Here is a 25,939-nt window from a genome sequence, read left to right as displayed (position 1 = left end):
TAAAAGATATTGGTTAAATCATGAAGATACAAATTCCAACATATGTAATTTCATCCATATATGTGTTCTCACAGGGGAAACACATGTGAAGCTTTTGTGATTTAAGATACCAAACAGACATAGGATAAAACTCTGGGTCCACCACATATTAGCTAAATAATCATGGAAACATTACTAAACACTTGAAACTTATTCACCCACCTATAAAGATGGTAATACTAGAACCTATAAATCACAGGATCATTATAAAGAATAGATGAAAAGAACATAGAAGTCACTTAGGTAACTATAATGTGGTAAAGATTCAATATAATGCATTTATTATTACTTATAGTATCACAAAGAAAACTCTAGAGGGCACTAATCTTTCAATAATTATAATTTGGTACCTAATGAACAATCTCTTCACCAATCATAGCCTTAAAGTAGAATTTGAACATTTTTCCATGTCTAGGGTTTCCAGAGCAAATCTCCTATGAAAGGCAAAGAGATCCTATATGGTACTGCCTGTTATAAGGGGTTTTCAGTCCCAAAGGATCTGACAGACTAATGGGTTACATTTGGCAGAGCCCAAATCTCATGTCTAACAGACCAGAGCTCTGTAAATCCATAACCCTGGTTACAAAGAGATACTAAATAGGTTCTAGAGGGTAGCATTCCAATGAAGGTAAATACTTTAAGCAATTTCATTCAGTTCAATAAAGTTTCTGAATACCCTTTCTAAGTCAGGCCCTAGGTAAAAGAGGAGACCCAGAAATTACGAAGATAGATGTTATAAATAATCTAGTGGGAAAGACAGGGTTGCTCCTAACTACCTTTAATGCAGTAGGTCTGCCCTGCCTTGCTCGGTTGCTCTCGGTCCTCATCATAAAGAAGTAACTAACTGCGCGCGCCTACAGATTATTCACCACCATCAAGTTTAATGTGATACTTAGGTGGTAGCTTGCTAAAAGCAGTTTTGGGAACCATATGAAATAATTATGTAATTTCAGGATTAAGCACATGGAAGTCTAAAAAGCTTGGCAAACCCCCGACTCCAGGCGTCCCCACAACCTGGCAGAATCTCACTCTAATTCAAGCAAAACAAAAGAAGTGCTGATGAAAGGTACAGGCAACGTTCAGCGGGAGCTCAGAAAGAAGACTTTTAGGCTGAGCCTATGAATGTGTACAGAGTTTTAATAGACTGAGGAAGAGCTTCAGGGAATAACACGAACAAAGGCCCAGAGATGAAGGAGGTTAAGGAACTAGGAATATAAATGGAGTGTGGGAAGTTGCAGGTGAGGGGCCAGTAGTGCCTCACAGACAGAAATGAAGCAAAAAAGGCTGGTTTAGTGATACCTTGAATTTGGAGCTTCCCTGCATAGGGAAAATTACCTGCAGCAGCTCTTTAGCTGAACCTCTCTTCTCCACATCCATCTCGAGACAGCGGTTCAGAAAGTCCCGGAAGAAAGCTGACAGCTTCTCTGGGTTCTGAAGCTCTGGGGTCCCATTGGTGGCAATGAGGTACAAGGCCTGGCAATACAAATGAAGAATCACCTTAGGCTCTAGCTACAGTTCTCGCTTAGTGTTCAGATCTGCTCTCTGAAGTATGGTCAGCTGCATTATGCCTCTAGGACACAAAGAGGCAGCTTTGGTATACTGGAAAGAATATGACCTAAGGATCAGATTTAATATTTGAAGGCCATGTGATCACATGCAAGCCAGTGAACTCCTAAATTCCTCATCTAGAAAATAGGGATGACAACAGTGTCTATCACACATGTCTGTAAAAATAAGACAGTATATTGGGAAGCACTTGATAAACTTATGAAGTGTGTTCCAGACCCATGGGTTTATTATTATTCTTGATTGTAAATCTAAAGGGTTTATTATTCACTTAGCCTGAAAATGAGTTAAATATCTATCTGCCCATTTGCTAGAGGAAATTACTCCTGATACCTTCACCTTAGTTACCTAAGAACTAATTTCTTCTAGCAGGAAAGGAATATAAAAAGCAAATGTTCTGTAAAGCAACAATCTGTTTCCTTGTTGTCTCCCCTAGTCCCCCAACATGAACCATCTTATGGGACAGGTTAAAAAAAAAAAGTCCTGGGGCGCCTGGGTGGCTCAATGGGTTAAAGCCTCTGCCTTCGGCTCAGGTCATGATCCCAGGGTCCTGGGATCGAGCCCCGCATCGGGCTCTCTGCTCCGCAGGGAGCCTGCTTCCTCCCCTCTCTCTCTCTCTGCCTGTCTCTCTGCCTACTTGTGATCTCTCTCTCTCTGTCAAATAAATAATTTTAATATTTAAAAAAATATTAAAAAAAAAGTCCTTTCAAGCACTCAGCACTTTAATTCACAAAGTATTTACACAAATACTATCTCATTTAATGACCACAATAAATCTAGATAATAGACTAGGCAAGAATCATCATCCCCATTTCATAGATAAAGTTCAGAAACATATGTCTGGGATCAAGCTATTCATATGAGTTTATGTCCTCTGATTCTAATCCCAGTCTTATTTCCATCCACACCCTACTGATCATCATCTTCAAGGCTACTGTAAGACGGGGGAAGATGTGTGGAATGTGGAATGAGGGCAAAGCTGGGATGTTTGGGCAGTTTCAGTTTGGTACACCGAATCACTTTCTAGTAATCGGCTATCCAAGAGGTAATCAGTTAAGATGAGATGACCACCTATCAACAACAACACATACATAATTCCCACACTGGATGGGAGGTTGAGAAATGAGGAAATAAAAGCAATCAGAATAATTCTCTTATTTGCCTATGACCAAAATTACCAACCTAATTGCACTTGTATTCATATACTCTGCTTTCCCTCTCTCATTACAATGGACAAACTGCCCTAATCTAATACTCCTTCCTTCAATACTTGATCCAACTCCTCTCATCTATTTCAGGATGAAGTACAGGACTCCTGTACAGGACTCCTACAGATGTCACTTCTCTCTTGCTCATGACCACATTCTTTCTTTCTACTATATCATTCCTATCAGCACACAAACATGCTAAAATAATATCATCTTAAAAAAAAAAAACAAAAAACCTCAAAACCCTCCTTCAATTCCACTTCAGGTTCCTGCTCCATTTTTCTGTTCCCTTAAGAGCAAAACTTGTTAAAGAACAACAACTGCTTTTACATGCCATTTCAACTTCTTCTCCCATTCTGGTAGATTTACTCTTATCATTCATTTCATTACCATCACTCCACTGATATTGATCATCAAGCTCATCACTAACCTCCATATTGGCAAATCTATTGTTTATTTCTCAGTCTTGATCTATCTATCAGTGATATTTGACACAGTGGTCCATCCTCCTCCAAACATTTTGTTGTCTTGGCCTCCAGGACACACTTCTATCAGTTCTCCTCCAACTAGGAAGGTCACTCCTTGGTCTACTTTGTTAGTTCCTCCAACCTGTAAGCATCAGAGAACCCCAGGGCTCAGTACCCAAACCTTACTCTCCAGGTGAATTACCGCATCAATCATCTAGTTCCAATGCTTTAAATAAGCCAACTATATACTACCTCCTCATAAATTTATATTTATAGCCCTGACCTCTCACCCTTGAAATCCAGACTCATATGCCCAACTCTACTCAATATCTCCACTTGGATGTCTAATAAACATTTCAAATTGCCACATTTAAAACCAGCTCCACTATCCCATTTTACCTGCTCTTCAACCTTCTCAGTAAATGGCAAATGAACTCTTTCAGCAATTAGGGCCCAAAATCTTATAGGCATTGTTGATTCCTCTTTCTCTGATATCCATTTCATCGTGTCAGCTATATGTTCAAGGTATTTCCTGAGTCTAACCACTCTTCATTACTGCTGCCACCAATATAGTCCATACCACCACTCTTACCCGAACAATTATAACAGTATTTCAGTCGGTTTTATTTCTTCCAGAAAAACAGTCAAAATGGTCAATTTATGCCATAAATTAAGTCAAACTACTCCTCAACTCAAAATCCTCCGATGGCTTCAAATCTCTTATAGAATAAAAGCCAAGTTCTCACAAAGGTCACTAGGTCTTACCTGATTCAGCTCCCTGCTAGTTCTCTGACCTTATCAGCTCATCTGCAAACTGCTTACTCACTCAGGGACACTGGCCTCTTCGGTTTTCTCCAGGATACGAGTATGTTCTCAAATCAAGTCCTTTGTATACTTGATGCCTGGGAAACTCTTGCATCGGTTTAATCTCATGGCTTACTCCTTTCTTCAGATTTCTGCTCAAATAACTTAAAAGACAGGACTTCCTTCTCTACTCTCAATAAAATAGCACACTTCTCTCTCCTTCCCTGTTACTCTCTTAAGCTCCTACTCAGCTTTTCCTCACATCACTTACCTTCTGTTACTATATATTGTTTTTTTCATCACCATTAGAACAGTTTCTTTTACATTATCAGAACTCAAAAAATTGTTGAATGAGTGAGTGACTATTAATATCTCTTTCCTTTGAGCATTTTTTATACTTTAAACCCAACAGTGCCAAGTTTCATCCAGAAAAGAAAGATCCAGGTTGAAAACTGTAGGGAATAGCCCGAGTCCCATTTCCTGGGATTAAAGACCAACAGCCCAAACATCTTGAAATGGGACTAGTAACACTCACTCTCAGAGGATTTTCATTGAGGTATGGGGGCTCCCCTTCAATCATTTCGATGGCCATGATGCCCAGGGACCAGATGTCAACCTTGGGTCCATAGGCCTTCCGCGTCACAACCTCTGGTGCCATCCAGTATGGAGTTCCCACCATGGTGCTCCGTTTGCTCTGCTCTGGGGTGATCTGTGCACAGAACCCGAAATCGGCTAGAAAAAAAAAAAAAGAAAAGAAGGAATGGACCTATATTTAGGGTATTCCTTCCCAAGTACTGACTATATGCCTATCCCTAGAAGTCAAGCTCCGCCTGGGTCTCAGACACTGTAATACCTTGTCTCTCTAGAGCTGGAATTACATGACTGCTACCTTCAAGACTGGCTCTTACCCTGTCCTCTATTTAACCTTGAAAAGAAGCAAGAGGAACAAAAATCTCTGGCCCCTTACCGCTCCTCAAACCAGAAGAACTAGGCATTAAAGTCCAAAGCTTCCCATTTTGGCCTTGATTATTTGCCCCACTTCTGTTTTCTTCTTAAAAACCATTCCCATTGCCTCAGAATCTAGCAGTCTAGGTCCTTGCTTTATTTCCTGGGCATGAGTCCCTGACTTAAACTCTAATCACCAATCTTCCCACAGCTGCCTGTCCACATGCAACATACCTGTTGGTCTGGACTACTGGTCCTTATACTTTTGAACAAAATGTTCTGCTTATAGTTCAGACACATTAAATTGCAATTATATGTTTATTTAAATTATGAGGCCTTTGACAGGAAGGACTATGTCTTCTTACTCATTTTTTTTTTAATCCCAGAAGGCCCAAGTACAATAGACATTTGATAAGTTTGCTAAATGAATGAACCAAGGAAATTACACTAAACTCTATTTCCTAGTTATGTATTTTATGACTCCAGTACTAGACTGAGAGCTACTTGAGGACTAGCAAAAGTATCTTTGTGCCCATCATAGCACATAGGAGGCATTCAGTAAATTTTTTTTTGTTAAACATATGTATCTGAATGGACAAAAAAGAAATGACACCCTGTCTAGTGCTGAATAATATAAAGAGCCTGCATATCCCAAGAAATACAGAGATACCTACTTTTATTACACTCTGCTTTATTACACATCACAGATACTATGATTTTTACAAATTGAAGGTTTGTGGCAACTCTGTGATGAGCAAGTCTGTCCGTGCCATTTTTCCAACAGCATTTACTCACTTCATGTTTCTGTGTTACATTTTGGTCATTCTCATAATATTTCTAACTTTTTCATTATTATTAATATATTCGTAATGGTGTTCTGTGACCAGTGATCTTTGATGTTACTAATGTAATTGTTTTGGGACACCATGAACTGTATACATAGAGGATGGCAAACTTAAATTGGTAAATGTGTATGTTCTGACTGCAGACATGGTGAAAATAGTACAAGAACTAGAATTACAAGTGGAGCCTGAAGATGGGACTGAACTGCTGTAATCTCATGATAAAACTTGAACAGATGAGGAATGGCTTCTCATGAATGAGCACAGAAAGTGGTTTCTTGAGAAGGAATCGACTCCTGGTGAAGATGCTGTCAAGACTGTTGAAATGACATAAAGGATTTAAAATATTACACAAATTTAGTTGATAAAGCAGTAGCAGGGTTTTGAGAGGACTGACTCCCATTCTGAAAGCAGTTCTCCTGTGGGTAAAATGCAATCCAATAGCATTGCATCCTACAGAGAAATCATTTGTGAAATGGAAGACAGTTGATGCAGCAAACCTCATTACTGTTTTAAGAAATTACCACAGCTGCCCCAGTCTCCAGCAACCACCACCTGATGAGTCAGCAGCCATCAACACTGAGGCAAGACCCTCCACCAGCACAAAGATTATGACTCACTGCAAGCTCAGATAATGGTTAGCATTTTTTAGCGATAAAGTATTTTTTAATTAAGATATGTACATTTTTTTAGCCACAATGCTATTACACACTTAATCGACTATAGTACAGTATAAACATAACTTTTATATGCACTGGGAAAAATTAATTTGATTTGCTTTATCATCATGTTTGTTTTACTGCAGTGGCCTGGAACGGGACCTACAATATCTCCAAGGTGTGACTGTAAGATCCTGTGCTGAGTCTTGTAGCTACTATCATATGATTACCCTCCCCCAGGATACTGGGTCCCATCAGGAAGAGAAGTATCATCACTCCTACTCACTTAGTTTGACAGAGCCATCCATTCCCAACAGGATGTTGTCGCTCTTGATGTCTCTGTGAATGACCTGGTTGGAATGCAGAAACTCCAAAGCCTGTAGGCACTATTGAAGTGGATGGGCAAAGAGAGAGAGAAAGAACTTATAATATGAAGACTTACAGAAAATCAACTAATCCAACCTCCTTATTTTGTGACAAAGAAAGTGAGATACCAGTGAGTGAAAGAACTAGTTCCAAATCTGTGGTGGAGGCAGGTCTACTGCCTAGTCTCCTATCTCCTAGCTAAGCATTCTTCTAACTTGGTGTTGCTTTATGCCTTTCTTATAAAATACCTTATTATAATACACCTTACCGTAGTTTTCTTACAGGAGTTCCTCCACTGTATTTTGGAGTTTTTTGTTTTACCAAACACTAGATCCTTAACAAAGAAACTGAGGCCCAAGCAAAACTATGAAGGAAAAATGGAATGATTTTATAAAGATAAAACTGGAGGAAAGTGACAAAAAAAGAGTCATATCTGAGACACATGGAAGTGATATTAGAAAGAGTAAAGTTAGGAGAAATATTTTTGGTGAGGAGATAATTTGTACTGTTTTGGGTATGTTCAATTTTATATACCTATGAAGCACTGACAGATAAATGTTCAGTAGACAATGGAACTTAAGAGTCTTAAGTTCTATAGAGATTTGGACTTGAGATAAGTATTTGAGTCATTTCTGACCAAGTGATTTTCTTTAAGTTATAGGAATGGTTGGAACTGGCAAATATTATAGAAGAGGAGAAAGAAAAGAACCTTGGAAAACATCTATAATTAGCAGGCAGAATGAGTAACAGAGACTGAATAGAACAATGAAGATGTTTGGTTCTTCCACTACCTGACTAACAACATCATTCTAAACAAATCACTTATGCTTTCCAGGTTATGGTTTTCCCATTTGTAAAATGTGGGGATTAGAAAAGATAATCTCAGGTTTGCTACTAAATCTACTAGTTTAAGTCCATAACCCAAAGTTAAAATTTTAGAAGCTTCTACCAACTGAAAAATACAAAAGATGCAGACCAACTGCAAAACAGTATTTAAATGTTCTCAAATCAATACTTTACTTTTTAAGAACATTCCAATGGCTAAATTAAGAACAAACTAATATTCAGAAGCAGCTTTTCCCTGAAAAAATAAGAGTTGCTTTCCTTAGGAAGCTGGAGAGATCCTGGCCTCTGGATGTCACAAAATATGATTAAAAAAAAAAAAAAAGATTTTGAGAAATTAGAACCCTCATACATTGTTTGTGGGAATATAAAATGGTACAGCCACTTTGTAAAAGAGTTTGGCCATTTCTCAAACAAGCATAGAGTTGCTATATGACCAGAAGTTCCACTCCTAGGTATATACTCAAGAGAAATGAAAACAGATATCCAACTAAAAATTTGTACAAGTACACAGCATTGTTCATAATAACCAAAAAGTAGAAATGACCCAAATGCCCAACAACTGATGAATGATAAATAAATGCAATCTTATTTGTTAATAAAAAGAATGAAGTACTGATATATACTATAACATGGATGAACTTTCAAAACATTATACTAAGGAAAAGAAGCCAGTCACAGACACGCAGGTATTGTAGGATTCCATTTATAGGAAATGTCCAGAGCAAGTAAATCTATAGAGACAGAAAATAGATTAGTGGTTGCACAGGACTGTGAAGGCTGAGAAGTGAGATGTGTGGGGCAGTGCCTGTTAATGGGTAAGGAGATTTTTTGAGGGGTGATGAAAATGTTCTAAACTGGATTATGGTGATGGTTGTACAACTCAATATACCAAAAACCTTTAAATTATATACTTTAAATGGGTGAATTATATGGTATATAAATTGTATCTCAATAAAACTATTTTTTTAAGGGGGGGTGATCTCTTGTAGAATATAGCATGAATTCCTATTTTAAAGCTAAATAAGTTGGGGCAAATTGATTTCCCTAAGTACACATATGCAAGCAACCTCAATCAGTGAAAATCAGATCATGGAGTGAGTGAAAAATATTTTAGATAGTACTGTGGTTTGTGGCTTTCCAAAGGGTTACAGCACATAAAGAAAAGAGATATGCAGTATATCTATAGTATTAATACTTCAAAGGGGGAATGTGATCAGGGAAAAATGTGTTAAAGGACTGCTTAGGGGAGAGATCATTTTTTTAAAAAGTTGAGAAACACTGTATTAGCAGTACAGCAAAGAAAAGCAGCCATAGCTCCAAGAGTCCCAGGCCTGTGTTAATTCCATTAACCTATGTGGGTATGTTCTAGATCCCAAGATTTTTCATGTAAAGGTGATCATATTTTCTAGGATGAAATTGAGTTCATATGATTTTATTTTTTCTAATATTGATTAAATATACAACTATACTATTTCATCTGAATGTCTCCAGATCTTACATCATCAAACCCCAATCATACTATCAAACTTAACCCCATAATACTCTGAACCAAATCTTCTACTCCTTCCCTAACTCCCAAACTTTTCTATCATTGGGCTATTGGAAAGTTCCAGTCTCTTATCAGCAAAACACCCAATATCCTCAACTTCTGTGAATATTCCCTTCATCTTCTTGGTCTAATAAAAATATGACTGGGGTGCCTGGGTGGCTCAGTTGGTTGAGCATCTGACTCTGGATCTCCGCTCAGGTTTTGATCTCAGAATCCTGCTGGTTGTGGAACCTACTTAAAAAAAAAAAATGGCTATACACAGCAGTCAGATAACAAAAAGAAATAAAAGGCATCCAAATCAGCAAGGAAGAATTCAAATTTTCACTATTTGCAGATGACATGATACTCTATATAGAAAACCCAAAAGACCCCATCAAAAGTTGCTAGAACTCATACAAGGATTCAGTAAAGCTGTTGGATACAAAATCAACATACAAAAATCTGTTGCATTTCTATATATCAATAATGAAGAAGCAGAAAGAGAAAATAAGGAATCCCATTTACAGCTGCACCAAAATACCTAAGATACCTAGGAATAAACTTAACCAAGAGGTGAAAGATCTGTACTCTGAAAACTACAATACACTGATGAAAGAAAGTGAAGATGACTCAAGGAAGTGGAAAGATATTCCATGCTCATGGATTGGAATCACAAATACCATGCTCGTGGATTAGAATCACAAATACAAATACACAGATAAAACTTCTGTACTACCCAAAGCAATCTACACATTCAATGCAATCCCTATCAAAACATCAATAGCATTTTTCACAGGGCTAGAAGAGACAACCCTAAAATTTATATGGAAGCAAAAAAGATTCCAAATATCCAAAGCAACCTTGAAAAAGAAAAGCAAAGCTGAAGGCATCACAATCCTGGGTTTCAAATTATACTACAAACCCACAGTAATCAAAATGGTAAGGTACTGGCACAAAAACCAGACACACAGATCATGGAACAGAATAGAAAATCCAGAAACGAACACACAACTATATGGCCAATTAATCATCAATAAAGCAGGAAATAATATAGAATGGAAAAAAAGACAGTCTCTTCAAAAAATGGTGTTGGGAAAACTGGACAACATGCAGATGAATGAAACTGGACAACTTTCTTACACCATACATAATAAATTCAAAATGGATGAAAGACCTAAATGTGACACATGAAGCCATAAAAATCCTAGAGGAGAACACAGGCAGTAACCTCTTTTGTATTGGCCATAGCAACTTCTTACTAGACATGTCTCCTGAGGCAAGGGAAACAAAAACAAAAATAAACTACTGGGACTTCATCAAAATCAGAAGCTCTGACAGCAAAGGAAACAATCAACAAAACTAAAAGAGAACCTATGAAATGGGAGAAGATATTTGCAAATGACATATCTGATAGTATCCAAAATATATAAAGAACTTATAAAACACAACAGCCAAAAAACAATCCAATTAAAACATGGACAGAAGACATGAATACACTTTTTACCCAAGAAGATATATAGATGGCCAACAGACACATGAAAAGATGTTCAACATCACTGATCATAAAGGAAATACACACCAAAACTACAATGAGATATCACTCGCCCCTCTCAGAATGGCTAAAATCAACAATGCAAGAAACAACAGGTATTGGCGAGGATGTAGAGAAAGGGAAACCCTCTTGCACTGTTGGTGAGAATGCAAACTGGTCTGCTACTCTGGAAAACAGTATGGAGGTTCCTACGATCTAGCAATTGCACTACGAGATATTTACCCAAAGAATACAAAAATACTAATTCAAAGGGATACATGCACCCTGATGTTTTTAGCAGCATTAGCTACAACAGCCAAATTATGGAAAAAGTCCTAGTGTCTACCACCTAATGAATGGGTAGAGAAGAGGTGGTGTTTGTGTGTGTGTGTGTGTGTGTGTGTGTGTGTGTGTGTGATGGAATATTACTCAGCTATAAAAAATATTGAAACTGCCATTTGCAATGATGTGGATTGAACTAGACAGTATTATGCTAAGCGAAATAAAATAGAGAAAGACAAATACCATATGATTTCACTCATATGTAGAATTTAAGAAACAAAACAATTAAGAGGAAAAAAAAAGAGAGGCAAACCATGAAATAGACTCTTAACTATAGAGAATGAACTGATGGTTCCCAGAGGGGAGGTGAATGGGAGAATGGGTTGAACAGGGGTTGTGGATTAAGGAATGCACTTGCTGAGATGAGCACTGGATGATGTATGGAAATACTGAATCACTATACTGAACACCTGAAACTAATATTACACTGTACGTTAACTGACTGGAATTTAATTGAAAACTTTTTAAAAATGTGGCTATCCCCTGAGGACATTGCTTCTCAAAGAGGCTTTGTAAAGAGGTTTTTTTTTCCCCCATTACACCAGCATATTACAGACCTTAGACATTCAACAGCAATGAAAAGAAAAGAAAATACCTACTTGTGTTTCATTTTCTATTTCTTTTGCTTGAAACTATTTTGTCCTAGATTTTTCCATGGCTTGCTTTTTTGTATATTCAGATCTTTATTCAAATCTATGGCAAAACCGTCCCTGACTACTCTAAAATAGTACCTCCTCTGTCACTACTTTCTTACTCTGTTTTTATTTCCTTCAGAGCACATGAAGAAAATAGTAAAGTATAATAAAATTATAATTAAAAAATATATCCATATAAAGAGGAAAATACTACAAAGCATTTACAGCAGTCACCTTTAAGATTGAAATTGAGTGACTTTACATATACATGTAATATCTGATTTTTCTACAATGGGTATATATTTTTATCATCAGAATAAAGTTATCTTGTTTTTAATTTTATTTTTTTTCAGTGTTCCAAAATTCATTGTTTATGCAACACACCCAGTGCTAGAATAAAGTTATCTTTAAAGAACAGGTCAGAGTGATAGAAATTTCAAAACAGATAAACAGAAGAATAATTTCTCCGACTTCCAGTGCCCGGGCTGAGATCCCATCAGGAGCAGAACTTTGACAGACACTGATATAAAGGCCACTTCATGCTCAAGGCTGGTTGGCCACTGGCCTTACCTCACGGCAGACAGCTGCAATCTGGCCTTCATCCATGCAAGTTTCTGTCACCACATCTGTCAAAGAACCTCCAGCCAAGTATTCCATGACAACCCACAGCTCATCTCCCACGAGGTAACTGTAGGAGTACAGATAAAGTGTAAGAAGGAACAGAGTACATTGAGCCATAGCCCTGGGTTTCAAAGGCTAAGCATATACACAGAGTGAACCTGCATCTCCAACAGCTTTGGAAAGGTCTACGGTTCTTTATCCTGGGGAGAAGCAATCTGGGGAACAGAAATACCAACTTGATTATCTCTTAAGGATTCTCTTGGAGAAAACAAAGCAGACTGTTCTGTGAAGCCCCAAATGGCAGAACTAAGATCACTAGGTTGAAGATATAATACAATTATATTTCATCACAACACAAAGTAATGTTTCTCAAAATTAGGCACAATTCTCACACCTCTAGAAGCATCAAGGCAGAGAGCACCCAAACATCTGACAAAGATGGGAATCCATGTTTCCAACATTAGGGAAAGTCCCTAAATGTCCTTGAGAGTTCTACTAAATCTGAGCTCCATGAGAGCAAATACTGGGTCTTGTTCAAGACTATCCCCAGAGTCCAACACTATAGATGCCAATATTTACTGAGTAAAGCAATGAGCAAAATAAAAGATAATTGATTGTAAATATTAAATGAAACAATGACTATAAAAGCCATTTAAAAGCTATAAAGTATTATACACAAAGTCATTATGCTGGCAATGATCTCCATTTTGAGCATCTCTGATTCTAGGAATGAAATGAATTCAAGCTGCAGAGCCAAAGCCCCTTCTGGTAAGCCAAGGGCTGCTATTTAGTACTGTCCCCTACAGAGTTTATGGAGACACGAGTTAGAACCACTAGTATCACTCAGGGACTAGATCACTCAGCACTACTGTGTGAAAAATTAAAAAAAAAAAAAAATCACTTAGTCCCTCTGGTCAGTTTCTTTAGCTGCAGGGTAAGACAAATGAAGAGAAGAATAGCCCAGAGCCCTACAGACTCTTCTGCTAGCTTCAGACAAAGGAGCTATAATGGCTTAAACTGTGCAGTATGGCATCTTATTGTCATCCTGATATTGGGACTAGTGCTGGGCAGATGGAGAAACTGTTAAAAAAAAAATGGCCTCCAGCAAAGGGTAAGATTTGAATCCTATTCTCTTGATTCTGAACCTAGTACTCTTTCCGTAGATTCTATATTCTTTGTAACTAAAAGTCTTGTTTTTTTTAGTTTCCAGGAAGTATATATATGACAGATTAGGGTGTTCTTTAACAATCTCTTTTGAGAGAGATTATAAGGACTTGGAACAAAAGATAATTTAGGACGGGGTAAAAGGCCCTCCACTGGCACGAGCCTATTTCTTCCCTGACAAAGAATGCCCATTATGTCCTCTTACCCAATTTCTTTAAAGCATGTCAAGGAGACATCTGTCAGCTTGGACTGATTGGAGGAAGAAATATGAGGGTCCAAGACACCTCTGGACACTGACAAAGAAGAGCCTCTTTTTTTTTTTTTTTAATTTTATTTATTTATTTGACAGACAAAGATCACAAGTAGGCAGAGAGGCAGGCAGAGAGAGGAGGAAGCAGGCTCCCTGCAGAACAGAGATCCTGATCCTGAATTCTCATGAGTTGGAATAATGGATGAAACAATCAAAATGGGATTTAATGATGGTTACTAAAAAGTTCTACATTACCAGTTTAATGCAAAAAAAAAAAAAAGGGCAGGGGATCAGAGATTTTAACTGACTGTAAACTCACAATGGGTCAACAATGAAACAAGCTTCCTAAAAATAAAACATGAATGAAATCATTAGGTGATGTAAAGTTTAGAACAAAAGAGAAGTCTTACTCTTTCCATACTGGTCAAATCTCAAATGAAACTAATGACTGTCAAATTTTAAGAGCTAAGACAAACTAGAAGTTTTTCAGGAGGGCAAGCAGGATAAGGAAAGATCTAGGATGTAAAATGATTTAAAGACCTACATGTCTAACTCTGGCAGATGTGCTGAAGGGCCTCTCCGAGGCAGAATAGACAGTTCTAGGATCAGGTGTTAGAAGCTACAGGGTGGCAGGGTTCATCTAACCCAGAAGGACTACACAGCAATCAGAAGTGTCCAGCAGGATACAAGGTTGGAGGCAGAGAGCCAAGCATTGTAGAAGATTCTCAAATGGAGGTAGTTCAGAGTGCTGGTGGTGCCTCCTCCTCTAGCTCCACCATCCATCAGTCCCAAAGGCCGATCTCTGTGACAGGACCTATCAGTCCATACCTGTCCAAGTAGTTCACGATATTTGGGTTCTTGTTTTCCCTCATGACCAGGATCTCATTAATAATCAGCTCTTTCTTCGGCTGCTGCTGAAGGTTCATCTGCTTAATGGCCACCTGAAATCAGAGTACATTCGATGTGCATCCAGTCACTCTACGTTTACTGAGCAACAACTTAGTACAAGATCTTAAACATGAAGGAGACAGAGATGAATAAAATACAGTCTTAGCCCTTACAGAATTTGCATAAACCAATATAGTCAATATGAGGTTTCCAGACCAGCAGCATCAACATCATTTAGAAACTTGCCAGAAATAAAAAATTTTAGGTCCCGTTTTAATAAACACTTCAGGTGATTCTGATATGCAACAAAGTTTGACAATCAAACTCTCTACTAATAAAATATTTGTATGAGAAAAATATTTTAAAAAATCACAATATAAAACAGGTATGCTGGGGGGCACCTGGGTGGCTCAGTCTATTAAGTGTCTGACTCTGGATTTTGGCTCAGGTCATGATCTCAGGGTTGTGAGATCAAGCCCTGCATCAGGTTCCGCACTGAGTTTGGAGCCTGCTTAAGATTCTCTCCCTCTCTCCCTCTCTCCCTCTGCCCCTCTGCTCCCCTGCTAGTGTTCTCTCTCTCTCTCTCTCTCTCTCTCTCGCTGAGAAAGAAAGAAAGGAAAAAAGAAAGAGAGAGGGATTGAGGGAGAAGGAGAAAAAAAAGCAGTATGCTATAACAAAAGCCCATACAAAGCACTATAGAAACACAAAACGGAGTAAGAACTCTATCTGGCAATGATAGAGAGGCTTCATAAAGGGGGAGAGTAATTTCTGAGCTTGCTGTGGAAAGATGAGTCAGAACTAACACTGAGAGAGAAAAGGGGGATGAGATCCCTAATATTCATGTATCAAAAAGAACTTCATAAGCTTTTTATCTATAGAAATAAATGAATTCCCAAAGCCCTTATGCATCCATTTCTTCTATGTGTCAAGTACTAGGTAAGGTATTCTCAGGTTTACTTTATTTAATCCTCAGAGATACCCTATGGAATAACTATTACTATGGATTCCTTTTGACAGATAAGGAGATCATGATTCCGAGAGGATATGTGACTTGCATACACAGCTATTTAGTAGCAAAGTCATGATTAGAACCCTTGAGAGTGATGCCAATTTATTGTGTACACATGCCAGATTAATCTTCCCCACAGTACACATTTGATAACACTCTCCTCTGCTCAAAAATCATAAATGGCTTCTGTTTGCCTAGAAATGTTCCTCAGCCCAACATTCAAAGTTCTCAAGATCTTTCCTCCCACTGCATTCCTTGACATACTCTGTGATCTGATCTTCTCTCCACTTGGAGTACCTTGCATGCTTTTCACATGTTCAAAAGCTATTTATCCTTTGTGTCAGGCCAAAAGAAACCTTATTCTCTAAACCAGACAGGCTTTTTCTCTTCTTTAAAGCTTCATAAGATCATATTTATACCTCTCTTACCACATAAACTACCTTCAGGATGATTAGCTGGAGTGTGTATCTCTAGAAGCTATAAGCTAGAGAGCTCATCTGAAAACTCAGAATCCCTGGTACCAAGCACAGGACCTGACACACAGTGACTGTTTGTGGAAATATTTGTGGAAATGAAGACAGAGAGAATTCAGTGGGCTGATAAGTACTTTGTTTTTTTGTTTTATTTTTTTAAGATTATTTATTTATTTATTTGACAGACAGAGAGATCACAAATAGGCAGAGAAGCAGGCAGAGAGAGAGGAGGAAGCAGGCTCCCTGCTGAGCACAGAGCCCGATGTGGGGCTCAATCCCAGGACCCTGGGATCATGACCTGAGCCAAAGGCAGAGGCTTTAACCCACTGAGCCACCCAGGTGCCCCAGTACTTTGTTTTTAAACCATAAATAGTTCCAGTGACAGGCTACTCTATTCCATAGGAAAACTTACACTATTTGCTAAATGTTTATTCCCTAGAGATATTTTTCCTGCTTAACAGAAAAGAACATGAACATCTAAAAGAACAAGTAAATCAGTCTTTCCAGAAGCAGCAAGAAGTGTTAAAAAAAAAAAAAAAAAGAAGAATACTTATTTTTATGGGGGGAAAAAAAAACCCTGCCTCTTATTTCTTAAGCATAAGCTGTCTTCTGCAGAGATCCAATTCATCGGGAAGAACAGAAATGATGCTTTTAAACACTTTGACTACTTCCATCACTTACCCCAAGTGAGAAGAATTTGCTTTGGAGTGGAGTCTCCTATCAGGTTTGGCTTCTGGTCTGGCTGTAGCTTTCTATAATGTTTGATTATTAGCTTTTTCTAATGTCTGAAGAGTAACACATTGATGTAAAGATATATTACATGAACTATAGTGAGCCCTTAAAACATATATTAAGATCTGGAGGCAAAGGAGTGCCTTTGGAGTTCATCTGGCCATCCTAGAGGATAGGAAAGGGCTTATGAAACTCAAAGAGGTCACTGCTGGAAGCAGCAAGAGAGATGACTGGCAGGCAGAGGATAACATAGAGGTGGTAGCAAGATACTAGGGGTCCTTTTCAATATTCACTAACTATGGGCTAGGCTAAATGTCCTTCACCCATTCAGTCCCTTTTAGGCTAGCACAGAGCATTCTTTTAACTGAAAAAGAACTGGGTTTGAGTGCTGAGGACCTAAGCTCTGGGTCTATCATTTACTGACCTTGACCAATCACAAGCTCTCTGTGCCTCAGTCTCTCCATCAATACACCGAGGATAATAACCCCAATCCTGGTTCCCCTCTTTGCAGGATTGTTTTGAGAACTAAATAGGAGATAGCAGCCAATGTGTTACTCAAATATAAGTAAAAATTTTAAATAATAAAGGAAGACAACAATACAAATGCAAACTGTAGTAACAATTGCATTTGGGGAGTATCTGGTACTGAGCAGCAAGAATGACAACATCAACAGGAACAACAGCAAAAACCAGCCACCTTCCCGCCAATACTGTTTATGCAATGCTTACTTATGTGCCAGGGGCTATGTCTGGTACTCTAGTAATGTTACTTCAGTAATAGCTAACAACAACCCTCCAAGTAAAAATCATTTGTATTTTCAGGAAAGGGAATGGAAACTGAGGCGTACAAGAAAATTGCCCAACATCATAATCAATGCCCTCAGGTTCATTTGACTCCAAAGTCTCTTCCAGTCTATTCTTTCTATTAAACACACTCCCTCTAAAAACGGGCTTGCAAAATAATTGTGTAACTGGGAGACTTCCTGGCACTAACATGCTAAGCTTCCTAGACGTGACGGACAATATTTCTGCTCTTCTCTGGTGTATCCACTCATCCCCAATGAGCACTCACTCACAAAGACTTGAGAGCATCTCGCCAACTCCACTAAAGATTTATACTCCCTGGGGCAGGAAATGAGGCCTTCTGGAGCGCACTGCATTAGCCACACTAATGGACTTGCTTCCATTCATAGTTTTGTAACCACAGGCAGGCATATGGTGAAGTCAAGTTTCTGTTTCCTGCGGCCAACTTCTCATACATGCAGACTCCAGGCCTCTCCAGCAACTGCCCATCACTGTCTCCCATCAAGAGCTGTAGGGTCCCAGAGGACAGAAACATGACAAAGGGACCTAGAACCTACTCTTAGTTCTGCTGTGGCTTTGCAGTCCGGAAAGCAAGGTTTAGGCTTTAAAATCAAGATTCTAACCCCGTCCTTGCTGACTGCTTGTAGCATAAACCTGCAAAAGTTATTTAAACTCCCTCAGCCTCAAATCAGTAAGAAGGAAATAATATTATCTACCTCACAGGGTTCTTCTTAGGATCAGTATAAGCACCTCTTTTCTATCTCTGCCTCCAATTCACCATGTTTAAAACTGGCACAATGATACCATCCTTCCTTACTCACCATTACTTTAATGCAGGCTCCCATCCTCCAATCTGTTCTCCATACTATAAGACTTCCACATGTATCCAATGGAAAGTGCGGCCTCTAACACTTATATATGATTTTAATGTCTGTGTGCCTGCACAGGACTCAATATTTCACATGGTTCTTAGCACAAAGTGTGGCATAAGGCTCATCTTCAGCAATTGCTTTATGGAACATATAAAAACTAATAAATATGTAATTTTTCTGTATGTGATAAATATGTAACTTTAATACTTAAAGTTTATGATGTATTTTCACATGCACTGCTTTAATGAATTCTTTCAACACTTTTGGTAGGTATATGTTATCATGCACATTTTGTAAATAAATAAAATTCAGGCTTAGGGAAGTCAAATAACCTGCCCAAAATTACATAAGTAACAGTAGACATCTAGGTTGTTGAATTTTCATCTCCATGAACAATGAATAAATCCTTAATCATAATAATTACCCTCAACAGAGCCTCAATATTTGGTCTAGATGCTTATAAATGACTCACAAGAGCAAGGTGAAATATGTGCTAATCCTATTAAACTTGCTTTTTACAGTATACCAGGGGGTTTCAATTACCAAACATATACAAGCAGATCCTAGTAGCCTCGCTCCAACGAGCCCAACTCTGTGACCAGAACAGGAGGTCTCTCTCACAACCTGAGTCCTGGCATTCTATGAACTAAGGACTTCCTTGGGCCACTCCCATTCACAGCATATCTGCCAACACTCCTGCTCTGCAACCAAAGAGTAGAGTGCAAGAAAACCTCCAGTACTCTATATTCCCTTCATGGTTTCCTTCTGCTACAGATCTTGGGTCACCAGGTCTTAGCAATAAAGTCAGAGCTCTCCCAGTGTAATGAAATGAAGGAGACAAAGAGGTGCCTCCAAATGAGGACTTTAATGTCAATGGGAATCCTGGGCACAGAGTAAAGGAAGGATTATGAGTCAAGAGACATGTTTAAATCTCTTCCACACGAGGAGCACCTGTTTGGCTCAGTCAATTGAACGTCCAACTCTTGATTTCAGCTCAGGTCATGATTTCAGGGTTGTGGGACTGAGCCCTGCACAGGGCTCCATGCTTGGCATGGAGACTGCTTGGGATTCTCTCTCTTCCTCTCCCTCCACCCCTCCCCACTGCTCACTTGCTCACTCTAAATAAATAAATACATAAATAAATCTTTAAAGAAAAAAAAAGTTAAATTTCTTTCACATCAGATTCCTCTACCAAACACTAAACTTATATACACAACAGTCCACTAGGCAATTCCACAAGAGGGTCTCTCAGGCAGTATCCAACTTCTTTAACCATATACCTTTACTTTCTCCTTGACCAGGATCACTCAGTTGTGAGTCACCCTCACATTCAGTCACTCACCAAATTCTGTCAAATCCACCTAAGTACCTCTCAAATCCAGCCACTTCCCTCCTTAGTCCAAACCATCATCTCTCACCTAGAATTACACAATAACCGCCTGACTCACCTGCTCCAAGCTTATCTCCTCCAATCTGTTCCCCACACTGTAGCCGCAGAGACTTTTTCCAAAATCTGTAAGTTTCCTCATGTTACTACTCTGTTTAGCTCTAGTCTGCCATAGTAAGAAAACAGAAGTATCCCTACTGAGCTAGGAAGGACTAAAAATTAACCAAAATAAGAATAAGAATAAGAATAGCAACCCAGTAGAACTGAAGGAGCAATAGTTGGTGGTTAATACTCACCTCCTGTCCTGTGGCCACATCCATTGCAGTGTACACAGTGCCTGAAGCACTGAACGACAGGTGAGAGAGAGAGAAGAAAAAAAAAAACAAAGCGATTAAATGAAATGACATCTGTCAAATGCATCTCTATATACAATCTGGCAATGCAAGTGTTAATAATAATAGCAGCAAAAATAATCCTCCCCAACACCCCTTCCCCCTACTCTATTCTCATATGTGAGAGACAGTATGAGGCAGAAAGAGAATACAGGCTCTAGTGGCCAAAAGACCTAAGTTTTAGTCTGAAGCATCTACCTAGTAACTGCTAGCTATATGACCTTGAACAAGTTAATTTCTCTGAGCTTTACTTTCCTCATTTGGTAAAGATAAGAGATAAGAGAATTTGAATCAATTAGTTCATCAAGTACTTAGCCAAGTGCCTAGAATATAAAATAGGTCTTCAATATAGGCTAGTTTCCTGCTCTTACTTCTTCTCCTCTTCTCCATCATCCTTGATGGATGATTGGTCCTATTCTCTCATCATCCCCTTCTTTAACCCCCTATAGCCTCAAACTCTTCATCTGTAAATCTCGGTAAGATGAGATCTATAATTTTCAACCAGGGGTGAGGAGTGAGAAGAAAGTGGTCCAAGGGAAATTTTCAGAATGAAGTTGGGGGGATAGCTTATATTTTAAGCAAGAAGGGGTATAGACTTCTGGGGTAACACTAATGATCTGTTTCTTAAGGTAGGTACTGGTTACATGGGTGTGTTTGTTTTTTTTTAAATTCATTGAGTTGTACACTTATGTGTGTTATATTCAATTATAATTCATATTAAAAAACTATAACAACTAAAAAACTAGAAAAATAATCCCATGGTGCCTTTCCAGCTTTTACATTATGAACCTTTAGAACAGTGTTTTCAATCATTTATCATAGAAGAGGATATGTGAGTTTTATTTTGCAGTTTATATTGTAAAATAGGTTTACACTTTTTCAAACATGAAATATTAAATATTTTTTCAAATGCATATGCTCTTAGAAAATCTGATCTAATTCTTACCCCATCTCCAAGGTAAAAATAATCTCACTATACATACACATGCATATAATGTACATACATACACAAACATATACACACTCACACATACAAACAGAAAGAGAGTAGGAGGAAGGGAGGCAGAGAAATACTATGAATAATGCTAGGAAAGCAATCATGTCCATTCTACATATCTGAAAACTTCACTTTGTGCCTCTATAATCATGAGCCCTGTATATTCGTAGATGAGTGATATATAACAATATTGTAACTATACAATCCATACATCAGATTTATTTTTTATGTATTAATAAAATGCATTCCAGGTAAGCCCTGAGATTACGCTATCCAGGGAAGTCAGGTCAATTTAGGGAGAAAAATCACTTCTAAGTATGCCTTGCAGCTAGGAATTACGGTCACCAGCTTCCACACCACCACTCTTTAGTTGGAAGCTTACTTACATGCCAGGAAATTGTGATCCTAAGATATGGGCTATAACAATTGATTATTTGTATTGGCAGTTACCTTCCCATTGCCTTATCATTCTATCTTTAGCCATTTTCTGTCATAAAGCTGGTATCTATCATCCTACACCCATCCTCCCCATCCTACCAGAAGCATCATTCTTAAAGGGCAAATATGCCCAGGCCCCAGGGGACTGGACATTTTGGGACTATGTCTCCATGATTACAGAGGTCTAGAAGTCAGGCCCACTGGTTATTTCTACCTTGAAAAGATATATGAATTCTAGGTCCAAAAAAAAAAAAAAAAAAAATCTTCAGGTCTTAAAGGGAAAAAACAGCAAAAAATATAATAGTACCAATCCATCATATTTGTGTAGCATGTATTTCTTTTAACTTTTTTAAAGTAGGCTCCATGCCCAACAAGGGCTTGAACTCATTGCCCTGAGATCAAGACTCACATGCTCTACTGACTGAAACAGCCAGGCATCCTGGCATTTATATTTTAAAAACATGGAATAGGTGCTTAATAAATATTTCATTCCTCCCCTAGCACTAACAGAACTGTCAAGTAAGCAACGGAAAAAACATTTTGCAGATGTTGCCTATTCATGTGCCTCATACATCTGAATGAAAAAAAGGTCAGAAGTTCTGGAGGTGAAAGACTCTTGAGTCCACAACCTCTCCCTTAAATTTATGGACAAAGAAACTGAAGTCCATAAATGGGATCTAACTTGCCCACAGTTGTCTGTGTATCTTTCTGCTACATTCTTAATATCTCAATGTAATAACTAAAGGAAATGCCATCCCAGATTATTTTGAGGCAAGGAAAATAATTTATCTTCAAGGTTAACTACCTTATACCAGTTCAGACTCACAAAAGCATGTCTAGTAGGAAAAGGGCTGGACCAGGAAAAGATAAGATCCAGGGTGATTTCAAGGATTAAATTAAACAACAGATGCAAATAACAGATGTAAGCTGTAGAATGCTGTACAGATACGTCATTATATAATGCAATATTTTATCTTATTTTCAAATGGTCTTAGATGCACAAGAAAGAAAACTGAAACAAAACTTCAAAGACTTCATTAGCAACAATGCTTTCATGAAATTAACACTCCTGAGTTTTCTACAAATCAGATGCTTTTTTAACTAATTTCTTTTTAATTTTAGCTATTTGGGTAGGCCTGTTGAAATCTCATTATTTTGCTTTTTTATACAGAGGTATAAAGTAATCTGCACAAATCTTAAGTGTGTAACTTGATGATTTTTCAATATCTAAAAACCCATGTGGGGACACCTGGGTGGCTCAGTTGGTTAAGCAGCTGCCTTCGACTCAGGTCATGATCCCAGCATCCTGGGATCGAGTCCTTGCTCGGCAGGGAGCCTGCTTCTCCCTCTGCCTCTGCCTGCCATTCTGTCTGCCTGTGCTTGCTCTCTCTCCCTCTCTCTCTCTGACAAATAAATAAAATCTTTAAAAAAATAAAAATAAAAACCCATGTGTTCACCACAAAGATCATCCCCAAAAGCTCCTTATGCTCCTTCCCAATGCACATGCCCTTCCCAGACACAACCATTATTCTGACTTCTATTAGCATAAATTAGTTCTGCCTGTCCTTGAACTTCATGTAAACAAAATCATACAGTTTCTGGTCTTTTACATCTGGCTTTTTTTGCTCAAAACAATGGTAAAACAATTTTAAGACTTATCATAGTATATTATAATTTTGTGTTTGACAATCTCTTTCCATAAACATGGTCTTTGAAGACAGACTCTGTGTCCGATTCATAGCTGTATTCATACTGTCTAGCACATAAACAGGAACTCAGGTAAGATCTGCTGAGTTCAATACACTGACGGCAGCATGCAAGATGCAGAGAAGAAATCAGAGAGCAGCCATGAATCCTCGCATCCACCTAGAGAAACAGGTCCCTTTACACTAGCAGAGGGGTCTGCGGTTCTGAGCCTTCCATTTCATATTAGTGCTGGTAAGTCTCAGTGCCAGGTAAACCGGGTTAATCTGAAAAGGCAGAGCTGTAATCTGGGAAGCAGGTTTTGTGCTATCAAAGTAAATGGTTTTTGCTTTCTCACTGAATGATTATTTTTAGCAACATGGTCAGCTAATGGCACATCTCTCAAACTAAGCATAATTCTGCCAAACCTGAAGTCAGCCTAACATAACACCTCCAGATGGGTCAGGGACAAGGTAGAGAAAGAACAAGGTTTATGAGAGGCAAAACAAAAGCAAAATCATATATACCAGCATACACAATTTTTAAGTCATTTCTCTAGGGAAAGAAAATGCCCCTACTAACCCTTGTCCAATCTTCTCAAACCGTGTATATTTCTTCTTAGGATCGCCCACACTCACTATGCTCCCTTTGAAAGAAACAGAGACCATGAATCATTTTTTTCCCAGATCAAGATACAAAACAGGCTCCATATTCCCCCAAACCCTGCAGCTGGAAGGATTAAAGAACTACCTCCAATGCCCAAAGCCATACTAAGCAAGTCCTTAGATTTTACCTGTAAGTTCCAACCAAAAGTTTCATCTCCTTACTGTTTTTATTCACAGTATTCATTCATTTTTAAATTCATTCATTCAATAAACACTTACTCATTTAATATGCTCACTTACTATGTACCAAGCCCTATGCCGAATACTAAGAATAAAGGGATAGATAAAGCACAGTTAAAACAGTCCCTCCTCTCAAGAAGCTCAGTCTCATGTAAGCATAAAGTTCCATGAAAATACAATTGTTGCAATCCAGAAAGAGGCATAAAATACAGACTGGAAAGGCTTCAGAAAGTAAGTGATATCTGGACTGATTTTTATAGGATAAGCAGGAGTTAGCCAGGGAGAGAAAGTTGGAAAGGTTACAGCACACGGTAATTCAAGTGCAAGATAGAGAAGTATGAGAGAGGTTGGGTTTCAAAACTTATACTCCAGAGACGGTGAAACTGAGGCCCACAGAAGGGAAGATACTTTCCCCCAAGGTCACACAGCAAACTGGTGTCAGGGCTAAGATTAGAAGTTTGGTTTTTGGTCTCCCAGTCCAGTGTGCTCTCCCTAACACCAATTACTAAGATTTGATATTTTCACATATATTATCTCATCTGATTTACAAATAAGAGAGGTATTAACATCCCTATTTAAAAGATGAGCTAAAGGAGGCCCAGAAAACAATAGGAAATTGCCTAAGACCCAAGTCAGTGGCAGGGCTGGGGCTTCAACCCTAGTGCCCTTAACTCTCAGGCCAGTCTGCTTTTCACAATTTGAAGTTCTAAGTATGACAAATCTGATTCAGAGAAAAACACTATATATAGGAGTAAACAGATGGTTAGGTAAGTGGCTTTTCTTACTTTATCATTTCATAAGGGCTCTGGGCAAGGGCAACTTTAAAAGAGTGAAATTTTTTAAAAAATCAAACAAGAATCATCAGGAAGAAATTGAGAGCTGCTAAGCTAAAGAACCAGAAACCTAGGCTTTAGAGAGCAGTGCTAGTTTGTGCAGTTGGCCAAAAAAACAGTCACATCAAATCCCCTTTAGAAGTAAGTAGGTACAAAGGATAAATGAAAGGTCTCATAAATGATTTTTCCAAGCCCAAAGGTCAACCTGTCCCTCTTTCTAATATGAATTGTCTTGTAGTTTACTGAGACACAGAAACAAGGTACTCTAATATACCACATTTCTGGCTACTAAAGAAAGCAAAATGGAAGTTTCCACCTGAGAGCAAGAGGCAGCATGCTCCAATTATAGGAGCACAAGTTGGGCTCTGACCCAAGCTCTGTTACCTTCTGGCTGTGTGACCTTGGACAGAGTATTTAGCATCCCTGAGCATCAAATACCTTAACTGTAAAAAATGAAGATTATAATGTCTGTCCTCCCAGGGTTAATCTGAGCAATAAAGGGACTGAAAAAGTGAAGAAAATACCTTGCTTGCCATTTGGTACAGAGTACAGGCTTGCAAAATGTTAGTTTCCCTTCCCTCTTTTCCCACAACCAAGATGGCAAACCAGTCTTTTCCTAAGCCAATGGTAAGCACCAATAATCACAGCAATCTTTCCTACCAGGTATGGGCAAGGCCTCAGTCTTTCTCAACACAACATTCCAGACTATTTACTACATAAAAGCTATTTTTTATAAAAAAATATGTATTTTTATATCAAAATAAAATTTTATT

General features: G+C 38.4%; 1 protein-coding gene across 3 annotated transcripts in view; it reads right to left on the bottom strand.

Moving 5' to 3' along the window:
- The window catches only part of PAK1 (p21 (RAC1) activated kinase 1), an 83,507-nt gene that overhangs the window by 2,531 nt on the left and 55,037 nt on the right, over nucleotides 1–25,939 (bottom strand). For all 3 annotated transcript variants that reach the window (XM_032852997.1, XM_032852996.1, XM_032852998.1), the window contains exons 8-14: nucleotides 24,071–24,134; nucleotides 20,275–20,323; nucleotides 14,642–14,754; nucleotides 12,349–12,466; nucleotides 6,817–6,916; nucleotides 4,620–4,816; nucleotides 1,375–1,512 (exon numbers count right to left, since the gene is read on the bottom strand). In XM_032852997.1, coding sequence (XP_032708888.1) covers nucleotides 1,375–1,512; nucleotides 4,620–4,816; nucleotides 6,817–6,916; nucleotides 12,349–12,466; nucleotides 14,642–14,754; nucleotides 20,275–20,323; nucleotides 24,071–24,134 — 779 coding nt within the window. The remainder of the gene's footprint in view (nucleotides 1–1,374; nucleotides 1,513–4,619; nucleotides 4,817–6,816; nucleotides 6,917–12,348; nucleotides 12,467–14,641; nucleotides 14,755–20,274; nucleotides 20,324–24,070; nucleotides 24,135–25,939) is intronic.

The sequence above is a fragment of the Lontra canadensis genome, unplaced genomic scaffold (assembly GCF_010015895.1).
Source record: "Lontra canadensis isolate GAN:19392208 unplaced genomic scaffold, GSC_riverotter_1.0 scaffold7, whole genome shotgun sequence".
Taxonomy (NCBI): Eukaryota; Metazoa; Chordata; class Mammalia; order Carnivora; family Mustelidae; genus Lontra; species Lontra canadensis.
The sequence above is the reverse complement of the archived record's forward strand: the minus strand, read 5'-3'. Positions and strand labels throughout refer to the sequence as shown.